This window comes from Carya illinoinensis, chromosome 2 (assembly GCF_018687715.1).
Source record: "Carya illinoinensis cultivar Pawnee chromosome 2, C.illinoinensisPawnee_v1, whole genome shotgun sequence".
Classification (NCBI taxonomy): Eukaryota; Viridiplantae; Streptophyta; class Magnoliopsida; order Fagales; family Juglandaceae; genus Carya; species Carya illinoinensis.
In genome coordinates this window covers 1555543-1572233 of record NC_056753.1, presented here as the reverse complement: position 1 = coordinate 1572233, position 16691 = coordinate 1555543, and the positions used below count along the sequence as shown (strand labels likewise).

Below are 16691 nucleotides of genomic sequence, written 5' to 3'. Positions count from 1 at the left end.
GTAGACGAAGAGAGGCAAAAAAAAGTTTCACAACCTACACACATTACACTTTATTTAATTTTTACCATTTTTTTTTTCTCTAATATTTAATACATGGATAATGGATAAAAAATTCAATTAATTTAAAAAAATAAACTCAAAAGAAAGATTTAAAAAAATTTTAGGTATTGTAGACGAAGAGAGAGACAAAAAAAGTTACACAACTTCTTATTATTCCCCCAATCTCCACACGTTACACTTTATTTAATTTTTACCATTTTTTTATCAAATATTTAATATATGAATAATGAATAAAAAATTTAAGAATAAACTCAAAAAAAAAATTAAATTTAAAAAAATTAAATTTTTAAAAAAATATATAGTATGTGAAAATTGGGGAGGTTGAGTACCATTTCTCAAGAGACAAACAAGGAGAGGCAACAAAAAGACTAGAGAGGGTTGAGATCGTTCAACAATAACTCTTTATTTTTAATCTTTTTATTTTTAAACAGAGGAGGTGGGTTATCCATTTTATGATAAGAGTAATACTACATATAGTCGTAGAATGTATAAACGTCTCGTAATTCTATATTTTCAGTTGTGATTGTGTAAACGTCATGTAATCTCTTTAAAAAAATTTAATTATTACAAGACCCACATGAAAAAAACTAACTTTTTTAATCGTAGACTCCTCTTTTTTAAAAGGATTGCACGACATTTATCCACTTCAAAACTATACGTAACATTACTATCCCAAACACCCACCAGACTGGAAAGCTTTTATAAGGATTACAAACAAATAATTTAATACAGAAATATTTCTTTTTCTTCATTAACCATGTGACAGAGAGATTCAATAAGAGTTACAAAAGTAATTTAATGCAGTAATTAACCTTATGATAATCGTTTATATGACATGATCCTGTAAAAAATTATAAAAAGTTAAAAAATAGATATTTAATTTCAAACGTCTCTCATGACAGAGAATCACAAATGTCATCGCATTGCTCTCAGTTAGAAAGAGTTTCAATGGTAATAAGAATTACAGAAGTATTTTAACGTCCTTATTAAATTCATTTTTCTTTATTTGTCATGTTGTGTTGTTTCGCATTCTAGGTTTGTTTTTTGAATTTCTGGTAAGTAATTCTGGCCTTATATTATTGTCATTAGTGTTCTTCGTGTCCGAATACTATTTCTGCTCAAGGACAATCATACATCACTAATCATATTACAACTCAATTGCTACTACATATTAATATATTAATAATTTTCATTTTAATTCAAAATTTCTGTACTTATAACAGTAAAAAATAAATAAAATAATAATTTTTTTTTTTATATTTAGTTATAAACAAATTATTGTATTTCCATTGCTAAAGTCGAAAGCATTTTGAGTTGAGTCGAAAGAATTTTGGTCCATTAAGTCTCTCAACATCTAACTCATTGATCCGATCCAAACGTCGGCTTGATCCGACAACAAGTATAATATTTTCCGGTCTGCCTTTTCTCCCCACAGTTTGAGTACGTATCCCTAACAGGCTAACTCAATGGTCTAACCTTTGGAAGGGACCACCGTAGGATCCATGTCAACATCATCATACGTCATATACTCATCATGTATCAATATCTTTGTAACTATTTATCAAACCAAATAGCTAAGGACCCATGAAGAATCATTAGAGGTTTTAAAGAATTGAGTGTTTCAACGATACTAAAGAGTGACAATATTTTGACAATCCTATGATTCTATGAAGCTCGACAATTAAAATGTTTAATTATTGATCATGACTATTTTTAGGTACTAGACTTGGTTTTCAAAACGGGCAAACTTAATGCTCGACAATTAGAGGTTTTGTGCAGGGTGGGATTCGAGAAAGGAAGTAAGGTAGGTACTAGTAGGGAGACGAGTAAACGTGGCAATGAAGTAAAGGTGCACGAGAGTAGAATGTGTTCCTACACTTAAAACCCCAAATATTGTGTCACGTCACCCAAAGAGTGAAGGACGAGGTTGTGAGTTCTAATCTCACTTAGATGATGTTCTTTCTCCCATGGGATTCTGTCAAGGCTATGAAACATAGAACTGAACGAGGAAGTCCAGTTCTGGTCTGGTTCGGTTTCGAATACAGGAGAGCATTGTTATTAATGTGTAAGGAGAATGCCAGAAACAGTAATCAACCAAGGCAAATGATCAATTCTGTCAATAGTGACACCAACATTAATAACATTCATTATACCAACTCACAATACTAATTAACCTCATCACAACATTAAAACAGCGAAAGTAAATAATTTTGCCAAAAAGCAACCATAGGAAGATCAAAAATTTAGTTTCATTCCAGCAGAGATAACATAATAACCAACAAAGCATCCTTAACATTAAACGTTTCCATTTTTTAGAGTCAAAATTTCCCAACTTTCCATGGCTGAGGTTCATCCATGAAGCTGCTTATTGAGAAAACTGCTGCTCACTATGCCCATGCATGTAAGCCAGATTGTGAAAGTACATAAACAGAAGCACAGGACATTGGGTTCCAAACCTCATCCCCTATGGTAGAAGGATTCCCTGGCATGTCACCCGTCCACAGAACAATTGAAGTTTTTGAGGAAAAGCTACTACAAAAAACTGTCGAGTAAAACGACAGAAAGGGATAATTTCTATGGAGATACTCAAAAATGTGATCCTAAGGGCAGGAAAGCACTTTTATGGTTTCATCGAAAGTCTGGAAAAGGAGCCCGGAAACTAATTACCTCCGTCCCTAACAGCCAGGGCCCTCAGCTTGCAAATAGGACAGGAGTTCTTCTGCACTAGCCACTGTTTTATACAGTCCAAGTGAAAGGCATGCCCACAGTCCAGCTTCCCGAGATCATCTCCATTAACATATTCCTCCTGCACAATGTTTTCAAAAGTGGATGGATGAAAATAACAGCTAAAAGCCTAAAACAAAGAAACTATAACTAAGGTAGAGTGAACAGCTGCCTAATAACAGAAAAGGAAAGGAAAACTCTGATATGTAAATTTACAAATCAAGTTTTGATATCTACTTCATGGACAGCACTGTCTAATGGTTTTCTACATTGCAGCAGACTTTGGAAGGAAGAGAAATAGGAAGGCTTTTACCTGACAAATGCAGCATGATTCATTCTCTGCTGGAGATCCTAACGTGAGTGAGTTATATGTCTGCTGCCTCAAATTTGCCTCAATAGCTTCTTCACTCAGTCCAGTGGACACACTCCCAATGTGCTCTTCCAGATCAAGTAATTCCTAGAGCACAATATTGTAATTCTCAAACAGTTTTTTCAAAACGAATGACCAGAATTAAATGGTGGGCAAAATACTTTACATTAACATACATCTAGGCTAGTAAGTACTAAGTAGGAAGTACTATTCTTGTAAAGAACGTGAAAGAAAGCACTTAAAAATGTTAAGCATGCAACATCCTGATATGTTTTTTGTAGTGTTACCTCATAAGACATGTTATCAACATCAAGGCGCATGTCTTCATTCATGTCATCCTCCTCCTCCTCAGGTACACCATATAAAATTGACTGATCAATAACCATAACATCCTGGAACACCAAATCAGTGCAAATCATCTATAGGATTTTGATGGGATTTGAAGCAAAATGGGGATCGTTTTGTACAGTTGAACCCCTTCTCGACATACCTTAAGCTAATAATTATTAAAGGACATGTACAGGTATGATAACTTTCCCATCAAGTTCTGCTATATTTTACAACTGCTAACCATTTCAGGATTACTATAATGAAATATACAAAGATATTTATCCTATAACAGCAAAGATGGAATTCCATAACAATATGCAAAGACCAAGCTTAAACGTACCTCAAACCATAAGCTACCACCCATGTGGAAAAGTGCCATGGCATTTCGGACCTATTATGTAAAAGATAAGGAGCTTAAAACATCTGATTAAGTAATAGTAGACAGAGAGGGACAGACAGACTAAAATGTGATTGCACGGTACATGATCTATTCACAAGCATATATGTTATCTTATTACTGACCAGATACTTAAAAATATTTCCATAGTCACGTGTAAGTAAGCACAAATTAGGTTATCAAAACAGCGAGAAATATGCTGAAGGAAAGTATGGTATTTATCAGATGAAATTTCTTTAAAGATCGAAAAGAAGATAAAACCAGCTACCCAATCCTGTATTAAAATATCAATTTGCTATGAAAATAAACTGCAAAGACAGTCTTCCCTGCACAAAATTCTGCAGAGTTGGTAACTTTTTTTAATTAGTAGAGTTTAAAAAGAGGAAATGGTAAGGTATTTGGCCAATTAAATCAATTTATTAGAGTACTATGTAATATAAAAATAAAGCAATAAACTAATTACATAAAACATAAACGTAATGTTTCATATAATTATCTTGTGCATTACTAAATATACACATCTATTTTGATAGCCATAATCAAAATTTAAGCAGACGACTCAATCAATTATGCCAAAAATGTTCGAGAGTTGTAGCTATTGACTTCTATGCTAATATAAGCAATCAAATATCAATTCATCTGGGGGCCAACTTGGACAATTAAATCAGGTTCAAAGCATATACATCACTTATGAGAATATTTGATTACATCAATTTCCAGGTCTTGAGTTGATTTTAATAATTTCTTCTTTAGAAAGTACAAAAGTATGCTTTTCTGCGCTTTAAGTGAGCACATAAACACAAAAAAGTGCAGTTTTGTAAATGCGCTTTACATTTGGTGTGTGAAATGCTTCAGCCTTGGCACTTTGTGCTTAAGCACGCTTTTACCAACACTGTAGCAAGTACCCTATTTCTTAGCTATGTCAGAGACAAGAAAGCTCCCACCTATAACCATACTGAAAACAGAAGCAAATATGTCTATAGACAGCCATTAAAGGCTGAAAATTCTTGATAGAGTCACTATGAAGTAGAATGTAACACAAGCTATCCCATTGCTAGGACAATGGCTTTACCTTCTGTGTAAGATTTATAATTATGCCATATAAGGCCTTTTTTCAAAAAGAAAATTCATTTAAAGCTTTCCCCCTAAAAGGATGCCCCAACAAAGAAAATCTTCTCCATAGATGCTCAGAATATGCCCTAGCTATGTAAGGAATGTTGGCTGGCAAGTTTTCCTGCCTCCTATAAAAGGCCACTCTCCCTATTGCCTTGAAGTTGTGGTGGAATGTGAAGTTTTCGTTAAAGTTCTTTCTGTAGACTCTTACAGAAGTGAGCCTCTTCTCCTTTGGCTTCAGAATCAGATGGAGTGACTCTTTTCAAAAGTTGAGATGATCGTCGTAGGACTCCACCCTTGTTATGATCAGTTTTCCATTTTTTCTTTCCCTTGATTCGACTTCCTAGTACTTTATAATTTCTCACTTTTGGATCCTCCAATAAACCATATTGGAGATCCTTCTCAATGGCCTATAAGTTTATCACTTTGGGATCCTCCAATAAACTATATAGGAGATCCTTCTCAAGGGCCTATAAAGCAAAATAGTATTTGTCCCCCCTTTTAAGATTTAGATGCAGTGGGTTCAACAATGGTCGTGGCTGGTGAAATTAGTGGGTTTCTTTATCCTATAGGGGTGCAAAAGCTTCTTCTTCCTTTTCCCATTTGCATTATATTTTCAGTTCCTTAAAATTTTTTAAAAATTTACTAATTGTGGCAAAGTTTGTGCTTCCCAAACAATCAAGCACGAGAAAGAAATTATGATTGGGTTGTGCTCACCGAATCATAATTTGAACACATTGCCTAAACTGATAAATTCATGCACACAAGTGGGCAGAAAGTGTTGAAAAAAATGTGGGCAAAAGATAAAATCTTTTGGGCATACCTCAGATACCAATCTGCTTGTCCTTTGAGCAGCACCAACAAACTCTAATGCAAAAGTTTCAGGATAACCACCAGCTTGTCTCTCAGGTCCTGTTGTCCATCCGTATGCATGATGGATCTGAACAGGGCTTACATCACTTCTAACTGAAAGATCCATTTCTTGAGCTGCTGCAGAAGTCCTTGAATGTAGTGGGCAGTAAATACCCAGCTCTCTACACTCAAAACCAGTAGATTCAGCCATAAAACGGTTGACACTATCTGAAAACCTCCGCCCTTCGGTCATGTTGTGTTCAGGAACTCGAGTAGGATCGTATGGAAAATGAACACCTGAAACAGTGCCATTTTGTGAGCTAGAAGCAACGTTCCCTGGAGAGTTAGAATGCCCATTGAATAAGTGATAGGCTGTTGGATACCCTGCCACATAGCCCCCTTCAATTTCAGGAGCAAGCAGGGTGTTCCTTGGCATGCTCCTTGAATTATCTTCTTGCTGGAAAGTACTTCCACCATTGACAGCATACACAGGCGGAGTAGTCAAATCATACCAGGGTGAAGACTGAAGATTTTGCAAAGAGTTGGGAGCATGTGCAAAAGAATGCACCGGATAAGTTCCATCAATTGGTAATGGTGCTGCTGAGCTTGAGTTTGGAAACATGGCTGGTAGACTTTGTGGCTGTGAGTAAGAATTTCTGCTGGTCCCACTAGACCATATACTGGGAGGTACAAAATCTTGTAGATCTGCAGATCTCCTTACCCGAATATTCCTCTGGGATCCTTCTTCTTGTCCTGCCCCACTTGAAGTTTGGAGCATGCCAGAAAGTGCTCCGGTCATAGAAAGGCCAATTCCATCCTCCAACCGTTCAGGATGACCAGCATTTGGAGGAATACTTGATAGGTTCAAGCTGGCATTGGCATTGTCCTGAGAAGAAAGAGCATGCCATTCAAGATTTCCAGATTCCTGAGCAGGTCTTGAGCTTTCACCCAAATACAGTAGCCCAGGAGCATCTTCAGGTTCCCTTCTTTTGCAGGATACCCGCCTACCATCCGATGAAAGATCCTCCCTGCTGTTGTTTTCCTCCAGCACATATCCTGCAACTCTAGAAGATATCACGACTGGTACAGAAGAAGTGCTGGACTGTTGGTTTTGATGAGCTTCTAGTCCATCAGGATTATATAGAGACAAGCTTAAACCTGCCCCCATATCCTGATTGGCTTCACCCTCACTGTTCTCAAGCAATGAATTTAGGTCTATGTTCTGATGGTGAGCACGAGAACTGGTCCCTTGCAAGAAGGATGTGCTACCCTCTTCATAAGTAGCAACACTTGTCCCAGTACGGCTCACTTGAAATCCTTGACCACTTCCATCAGGAGCACCAATGGAAGAAAGCCATCCATGCCCACCAAATAACTCCTGAGGATTAACTTGGTTATGGTTAATCATGCTGGAACTATATTGGCCCATCCAGTTTATAACTGTAGGGTGATCACAAACAGCAGACTCCATTGGTTTAGCATTCCTCACAACAAACCCAAGATTGTTGACATCATTCCCATGGTTCCCATGGTCAGCCATAAAGGTCTCAGGAAATGAGTTGGAGGAGCTGCCTTGACTGTTCATTTTGGCCAAGAAGGTTGTTGTCACAGACCTGAAATCACATCGCTTGTTATAAAATAAGATCTGGAACAATTTGACTCAACAATTTCATATCTGCCAAGCTTTCTACAAATGAAAAGATTATAATGTAAAATGTGAGCAGCAGAATTTTTTGCATTGGACTTGGTATGGAAAAAAAAAAAAAAAAAAAAGTCGATGAGAAACACTCAGAAAGTAACATCTATCCAGTTTAATTGAATTTCTACTGCTTACCACAACACTTTTGAATATTTCCATAATCATTAATTTAAATGATATCTTATTTCATCTTTTGTCATTTGACAAAATGTTCTGTAATCCATATCCGAACTAATTTTAGATGCACATCATTTCTCAATTTCAACCATTTCCTACAATTTACTCTCGAATCATAGCTGGAGTTGCTGACAATAATACACAACCTTCCTCTTAAGAAATATGCAACAGTTAAGGAAACCTTCAAACTGCATCTCTGCTTGCCCTACCCTTCCCCTCATTCTTTATCTGTACCCAACAGTGATCTGACAAACATTTTTTTAAATAATCGATTTACAACTAAATCTTTAAGTTCTCGTGCAAAGACATATTTTGTGTGCTACCATGCATGTCCACCAGTGATTTTATAGCTCAAAGGACATATAAAAATATCTTGTTAATGTTGAGTTCAGGTATACAAGAAGGAAAGACAAGGAACAATCAAACAAATTTAGCTAAATGTACTCACAAAAAAAAAAATGCTAAATGTACTCAATGCTCCTTCAGTGCATAAAAGTCATAGTTACCAATAAAGAAAAGATAATAAAAACCATCAGCTACTAGTAAAAAAGAAGATATATCAAAGAGTCAAATTGAATTAACAAGGTAAATATAGAATAGCAAAACTCATGTGGCATACATCTATAACATTAAAGGATAGTTTTGGGAATGGAAAGTACAGCACGAATATGAGATTTTACAGAAATAATAAGAATATCACAAGTTTGAAACAAGAAAATGATGGTTCAGAAAAAGAAAGGAAATATTAAGAATATCCTAAGCATGTGGGTCTAACACACCATTTGTTACCCTTATAAGCATGTAGCTCTGTTTTTATTTTAAAATGAAATAATTTTGTTGAAATCTTATTTTAAAAAAATAACAAAATTTCAAATAATTTTCTCAATCAACCAAAAAACAAAGTTTCTTGCAGATATTCACCCTATAAAATTGGAACTATTAATAGTCACTGACTTCAGAGCTCTTTTCGTGACTTAAATTTTACCAAAATGTGTTGAATGTTGGGTGCCCCCACAGGCTATACTCCCGCTACAATTTCACCAAAATTGGAAACAAGGGGAAAAAATTAAGTACCCTCCGTCCAGTGCTAAAGACTAGATTACCTAAATGTGCCAATTAAAGTCTAGGACCTTAGACTTCAAGTAAAAGTATAATATAAAATGAAAGGAACGATGAGTTGAAGAAAGGTGGCATGCTATTCAGTGACCAAAGTACTTTGAATTGGTTTTATTCAGTTCCATCAATAACAACCATAATTTGCCATTAAATCTCCTAGACCAACAGTGAAAGTGCTTTCAACTTGCAGAAATGATGTCCAAAGGATTTACAAAGAAAAATCTTGAAAGAGGTTGTATAAATCCAAGGCAAACACAAGGGTAATTGATAACAGTAAAACTTGGCACAGCAGCTGCTACAATTGTAACTCAAGTGTAATAATTCTTTTCATTCAATATGCCATGTCACTACAAAAAACTGCTAACCCCAAAACTGCAGTGGCTGTAGTCAGGCCAACTTGTTTGATTAGTTATTGTTTGACCAGAAGTGAATGTATAACAAATATATAATCAGGTGCAAATGGATGAAGAGGGCAGAAGAGACTAAGAATTCTAGAAGCAGAAAGTAGAAGGATCTCAAATAAAATGCATAAATAACATCAGGTAAAAATCTTAAAAGCTAAACTAGTTTTTCTTGATTATAATCTTTTCTTCAAAAGATTATGACAACTTGGGCATCAATTTGAAGTCCAAACATGATCACTGATTGAAAAAGATAGAAAAAATAACAAAAACAGAGACGATCAAGAACATAAAGGAATTTTGTTAAAACAATCCACCCCAATCAGTGTCAGTAATCTTCTTTCCGTAAGGAAAATTAACTGTTGCCAAATGAGATCAGATAAAAAGTTCAAAATGATCATACAATGGCAGTCAACAAAACATTAAGCATTCTAAATAATTCATGTAGGCACAAAAGTGCAGTGACTGGCATCCATGGAACCAAATATTCATAGAGTCAGTTTAGATGAAACAAGTAAAGGTCATATATATCAAAAGAATCACAAACAAGGCTTTCTTCCAATCATTTAAACATGTTGGACATGGATAGATGAGACAATAAATAGGAAATTTCACAATAAAAGATCAGGTATGAAGGTCAACACGAAAATTTCAAGCATGCAACCCTAAATGGTGGATAGGATGAAAAAAAATGCTAGATCAAAGATATAGAGCACTGATGCATGCATAAGCAAACATAAATACAAAACTTAAGGAAACTCGTGAAATTAGTTAATAGCAGATAAAACATCCTCAAAGAAAGTTCTTCAAATCAAATGAAAGGAGCAACATCCCAGGTATTGGTTTCAATCCTAACCCAAAACAATAAAAAAAGATGAAAATATGGACCGTGGGATCTTGTTCATGAAGGCGATATAAATCATGTAGAATACAAATGGATACACAGATCTAGTTGTAAACCACTAACTTATGCAGGGCAGATATCAACAAGACACATGCTTGATAGTTGATATGATATGAGACTGTTTTAAGATGAAACAAAAAATGCTAGAAGAAAGAAACATGCAAACAACACACACACACACACACACAGCAAGAGAAGATTGAAGAAGGGAACCCCTCTATCAATGTTTTCAACAATAAACCCTAAATTCCAAAAAAAGAATAATTGATATTGTGAATAGGCCACACAAGATAAAATCACAAACTCGAGGCCACATTGAAATGAAAAAAAAAAAAAAAAAAATCATTTAGTTTTAGCTCAAAAATATTGATGATTGCTTGCCAAGAAAGTTATCCAAATGCATGGACCAAGATCTCTTGATGCGTGTATGAAGAAAGTTTTACAATAATTTTTTCAAAACCTTCCAGCTTCTATAATGATCAAAAGAAGCATGAAAAAGTATCTTTTTGCATTAGAAGAATCGGCAAAGAACCATGCTGCATCAAAAATCAACATACATAAATAAAAATCCTCAGTACATATACTCATCCCCATATATATACATATATATATATGCACATAAGTATAGACATATTATAGGTTTGCGTGTCAATAGACTTTAAACAGACCATAAGAAATAGTTAGAATAGATTGACTGAACATAATAAACAGTTCCAAGTCATGAAATCAAAACCTCTTAATCAAAACACATATAGTGATCAAAATGAGAAAAAGAAATGAGATAGACATGGGCACCGAAATATCCTTTACCCATGAAACAATATATAGGAAAGGCTTATACCCAAATGAGAATTGCGGACACAAGAATTGTAGCTGAAGCTGCAACAAGAACACTATCTTGCTCTCTTCTCTCTGCTCTGTAAGAACACACTGAGATCAAAGAAAGCAAATTGCTGAGTAAAAGGTGAGGGGGCAGTGTGCCAGGAGTTGGAAATTTATTGGGGATGATGAGTGGAGAAATGCTGAAACTGCAAGGAGAGACTGGAATCATAATTTCACTCAGGGGCAGACAAATTTGGTAGTAAGGTGCCAAGGGTGGCTGCAAACCAATTGGTAATAGATTCAATTCCAGACCCTCATTCAGGGAGCCTCGTGTCACTTCAACTTGCATGACTCTCTCTCTCTCTCTCTCTCTCTCTCTCTCTCTCTCTCTCTCTCTCTCTCACCATATCATATATGGAAAGAACTTGACCGCCAGCGCCGTTGTTTGTTCTAGAACGTGTGTTGGCTCGCCTGACAGATATCTTTCCCTCCCACCTCATGCCTATCTGAGTGTGGTTCAAACTTCAAACTCTATTTGCCGGAAAACCCTCCCGCACGCTGTACACGCTTATGCGATTATTATTTAGCTTAATTAATCTTATTTTATTTTATTTTTTTAGTCCCTTTAGAAAAAAAGAATAAAAATGTATACCCTTTAGCTTTGCCTCGTGGGTTGATGAATATACCTCGAAATTGTGAATTTTTTTTTTTTTTTTTTTTTTTTTTTTTTTTTATAGGGAAATTGGGATGTTTTTAGTCAACAAAACATGAGATTTTATTTGGATTGACAATAGTGGAAAATAACATTACTTTTAATACTCAATTAGAATATAACTTTGTATATAATGATGTAATGTAACGAAAACTGTTTGAATTATTATAAACTAAGCATTCCAATAATTAACCAGCCGTTATAGATATTTTAATTGACAGTTATTTGGTTATTATGATACGCTGTTGTTCAGTTCATTATAACAATATTTTAAATTAGTAATTACATGAACGTTAATTCTGTTAATATCATTGATTTTTGTATTAGTTTAAGGATAACGTGATCACTATCCGATTGAGTTGAATTTAAATAACTTCATGCATGCATATATCATCAAATCGTCACTCGTTAACACAATACGAACAATATTTAATTTTATAATTCTTTTAGTAAACCAAATATTTCTTCTAGTAAGACATTGTTCATTTGTTTAATTCTTGTATGTATAGTCTTACTACATACTCAAATATATAAAAACAATGCTGCACAAAATCAATCACATGATTAATTTCACATTATTCCCATTAGTGCCAATTTTTTAAACATTTTTCAGTCGACTAATTGGTAAACATATATATTTCCAATAGTAGCACCACACGAGCCCAAAAGCACAAGTGAAAGATGTTAAAAGACATTACAACCCTCATACGAGAAAAAATAAAATAAAATCTTAGGTAAACCCATAATTAATTAGTTTGACAAAAATTTAGTAACACATGCATCTTGAAATCTATGGTTCTGAGGCAGATTTCTCCATTAAGTAACTAAAATCTGTCAATATTTACGTTTAATGAGCTTTAAAAAAGCCAGATTAACATGAATTAACAGACAGCATTAGAATAAAAAGACATACCATATAAAAGAGACGCCTGAATTTAGAGTAGACACAGTTTCTAGGGATTAATGTTAAGTAAGAAAGTGCAGCTCATAATGATTGGTATGGTATCCAATTTTAAAAATTTCGCATTATGCTGTTGCGCTAATAAAATCAATCCTTAAATATTTTTATTATTCATTTTGGCAATAATTTAAGTGTCCATTAATTTTAATACTCCATTCTAACCTGAATTATCCCGACTAGTCTCTCGCCTAATGTGACATGCCCACGTGGCGGCAACTTCAGACAAGAAAGTAAAAAAAAAAAAAAAAAACCGATCTTCCTCAGTCTCTTCCAAAGTCGCCACCTCCGCATCGTCGCCTGTGTTCGCCTAAAAGCGTCGTTCGTCTCCTCACCTGTGTTCGACTAAGCAAGGTAGGGTCCCTCTCTGAGTCTCTACCCGGCTCCGATTCAGTTGACACATCCAAAGTCCCGACCAGACCGCAGTCCTAGATTGCAGTCATGTCGTCTAAGCAAGGTAGGGTCCCTCTCTTTGAAACCCTAGATTCGTTAGATTTGGTTCTCAAATTACCTAAGGTCTCCGTGTTTTTTCTGTTAGTTAGGAGGGAAAAGTCCTAGATTTTGTTAGGTATTTGAACTGTTTTGTGTGAAAAAGGAATCAGTGCTTTTTTGGGTTTTGGGGCTGAGTTTTGTTACTTATAAGCCTTACGCACCACACACTTCACTTTTTTTATTTTTTAAAATTTTTTAAAATTTTTTTTAAATTTTTTTTTTTTAACTAATTCAAATTTGTTATTTATTATTTATATACTAAATATTTAGTAAAAGAAAAAAATTAAAAAAATTGAAAAAATAATTGATGTGTGGTATATGGATTTATGAATAGAATTTTTCTTTGGGGTTTTGTTGGTGGAAAGGCAAAGCCTTTGAAGCAACCCAAGTCCGACAAGAAAGATGCAATGAGGTATTATTTTCAATTTATTGAAATTTCACAGAATTATTTGTCAAATCTGGTAGCTTTTTAGAGATTAGCTATCTATCTAATATCGCAATAGTTCAACTTCGTTGAGATAGAGGGGTTGTTTGGCTTGGGCCGAGGCTGATATTTCGTTGTTTTGGAGATTTTCTTCTGAAACCCCGGCTGTCTGTTTGGTTACTTAGGAACATATAGAAGATACAAAATGTGATTTTTCTTAAAAAATTTAAGTGGCGGCAACGAATTTATAATTCTTGAAGTATATAAATGTCGTATATATTTATGCACACAAAAAATTATGAATTTACAACTAAGAAAAAGGTTAGGCAGAAAAAGAACCGTAAACTTTCTGATTTTTTGTACCTAATCAAAGGAAAGGGAAGTTTTGAGTTTTGCGAACTTTTTAAATTGTAAGGGCTTCTAATTTAGAGCTAGAAACTTCACTTTTGCATGAAATAGTATGTATCTTTCCACTCCTCTGTTATGACAAACCTGTGCTTATCAAGTGCTTGATTATTTGATTTCTTTTCATAATTTGTGCATGTTCGGTGTTTAGCTCATATATTGCAAGCCAATAATAGTGTCGCCTGTCTATAATTTAAAACACTGGAAAACAGACCCTTTTTTGGATCTTCTGAATTCCTGACCTTGATTTGTGCTGTTTCTTCATTTGTGTGGTTTATTCGTAGTTTGGATTGCTTGTGTCTGTTGGAGTCGGATATGTTTGTATCAAATTACCATGAGTTAGCTTAGTGACTTGGTGAAGTTCGATTTTCTCCTACTTTATTACTTATAAAAAACAAAATCTCCTACTTTATATTTAACTTAGTTATATGTTTCTTTGGAACTTTTATGGTAATGCCTTGTACCTTCATAATACCGTGTTTCCGTTTACTATTTTTTTGTGTGCTCATTATGTTCTAAGTGTAACCTCGCCTAACTTTGGTTTACTGTTGTTGCTGAATATTTTGAGAATGAGTACATATTGTTCCATTTGAAAATTTCTTAATTTGATTTAACTTGTAAACCTGTAAAGAAAAAATTTGATTCAACTTGTATGATGAGTAGGCACTCAAGGAGCTTAGAGCCAAGGCACAGAAGAGACCTGTTGGAGGTGGTGGACTCAGAAAAGCGGGAAGAAGTAAGGGTTTTAAGACCCAAATTGTGTATTGTATCAATGCTTCTGCTTGTTACAAACATTATTATGATGATATCTATGATGCGATGATCTTGCTTCTTTCCAAGTGTGTTGCTAAGCTTATGGAGTTTATGTAAGATTATATATTTCCAGACTGCATGTTTGTGCTATTTGCATGTTTCCAAAATGTCAGTCTGTAATCGAAATGGTAAAACAAATTTCATGAGTTTGCATGTTTATACATTTCTTTTGTACAATGTAGTTCTGTAGAGCTGCCGCCACATAACCGAAAGCGGGCTTCTTCTTCTTGTAAGTAAATGTCGAAAACTTGAATGTATCAATGTTTGGGGAACAGGGGTTCCAGTAGGCTGCTTCATTGGTTTGCTAACCATTAGTCCGATCCCTCCCTTGGTATAAAAATGTGGAGGACTGAATTAAAGGCATTATTATATAAGTAATATTATATACAGTCGTAGAATGTGTAAGTAAGTGCAATGTAATCACTTTAAAAAAAATTGAATTTATTATTAAAAAATTAATTTTTTTCACATATTATTTATTTATTTATTTATTTTAAAATGGTTGTGTAATATTTACGCATTCACAACTGTAAGTATAATTTATCTTATTCTATATATTATTATTCAACTAAGACAATCTCCTATATTTTACCCTTTTTGTGATAGGTCCTTCTAGAGCCACCAATGGGGCTCCCGCCAAGCTTAAATTTTTTTTTTTTTTTTTTTTTTCACATCATTTTTAATATTTTTAAATATTTAAAAAAATAAAAATTTATAATAATATTAAACAAAATTTTCTTAATAACTAAGAAAAAGAAAAAAAAAAAAATTAGGAGCGATAGCTCCTAGCTAGATTCCTAGCTTTATTCTTTTATGATTGATACGTACTCTAAATATTCATGGTAAAATGATTAAAAAAGGAACTGAACGTGTTGGTTTTAAATTTAGAATGATTAATATATTTATTGTTAAGTAAAAAAATAACAGAAATGATTTGTACAGTCGGGAAATGCAGTCGGCGTGCAGTCGTGAAAAAAAAAATGAATTAATATGAAACCTACATGAAAAAAAAAATTTATAACTTTTTTTTATTCATGTAGGTCTCCTATGAAAAAAAAAAAAATTTATAATTTTTTTTTATTTATTCCGTACAGCCGTTTGCATCCCGACTGCGTTTCACGACTGCATCTAGCAAAGCCCAAAAAATAATTGTGATGACCCGCTTTTAAGTGTATTTTCGCTGAAATAAGTGTTTTTATTTTATTTAATATATCATTTATTTTATTTTGATTTTATTTGCGTTTTAAAAATTGGGTTTTAATTTAATTTAATTTATTTGAGGTTGTGTTTTATTTCTTTTAGTTGTTTTGTGGTTTTAATCTTTTTGGCGGTTTGTTTCGTTTTCCTGGAGTGAGGATTGGACCTCATCTCTTTTCACATCTTTTTCCTTTTTCTCTTTTTCCTTTTTCTTTTTCCCTTCTTTTCCTTTTTTCCTTCTTTTTCTTTTTTTCTTTTTTTTCTTTCTTTTCCTCTCCCGCTCGACCGAACCCCCCCGTGCTCTCTCTCTCTCTCCCCTCCCTCTCCCTCGCGCCGGCTCTCTCTCTCTTCCAGCCCATCGCCGTCCGGCCACCAACCGGACCCCCACCGGTCCCAAAAGTTCCCCCTCCCTCCGGCGCACCACCCCTCCGAAAGCCACCCCCAACCGGCCGGCCATTTGGCCGGAAAAAGCCCAACAAGGCCGCACGGATTTCACTCCGATCCGCCGCCGTCGCTCCACCTCCGGCCACCATTTCTTCACCACTTCATCACCGGTCCCTTGCCGTCCTAACCCACCCATTTCCGGCCTCCAACGACCACCGGAACAGCTCCTACGAGCTTAGTTTCCGTTTTGGGTAATCCGGCCATTTCCGGCCATTCCGCCGCCACCCACGGCCGTTCGTCACTTCCAATAGCTTCACAACCATCCCTAGATCATTCCCTAT

General features: G+C 34.9%; 1 protein-coding gene across 1 annotated transcript; it reads right to left on the bottom strand.

Annotated features, from left to right (window-relative positions):
• Positions 1-2289: 2289 nt before the first annotated feature.
• On the bottom strand, positions 2290-11517 carry LOC122296304 (E3 ubiquitin-protein ligase MBR2-like). Its single transcript, XM_043105891.1, has 6 exons — positions 10985-11517; positions 5818-7459; positions 3825-3875; positions 3442-3546; positions 3098-3241; positions 2290-2866 (listed from the first exon to the last, which is right to left on the bottom strand). The coding sequence occupies exons 2-6, from the start codon at positions 7429-7431 to the stop codon at positions 2720-2722; spliced, it is 2061 nt and encodes a 686-aa protein (XP_042961825.1). The 5' UTR covers positions 7432-7459; positions 10985-11517; the 3' UTR covers positions 2290-2719.
• Positions 11518-16691: the final 5174 nt, after the last annotated feature.

Excerpts from the sequence above, each read along its gene's own strand:
- LOC122296304 (XM_043105891.1), bottom strand. The coding sequence starts at position 7,431 with ATGAACAGTCAAGGCAGCTCCTCCAACTCATTTCCTGAGACCTTTATG. Across the intron at positions 3,547-3,824 it reads GTGGTAGCTTATGGTTTGAG|GATGTTATGGTTATTGATCA; the intron begins GTACGTTTAAGC and ends TTGGTGTTCCAG. Across the intron at positions 2,867-3,097 it reads AATCATGCTGCATTTGTCAG|GAGGAATATGTTAATGGAGA; the intron begins GTAAAAGCCTTC and ends AACATTGTGCAG.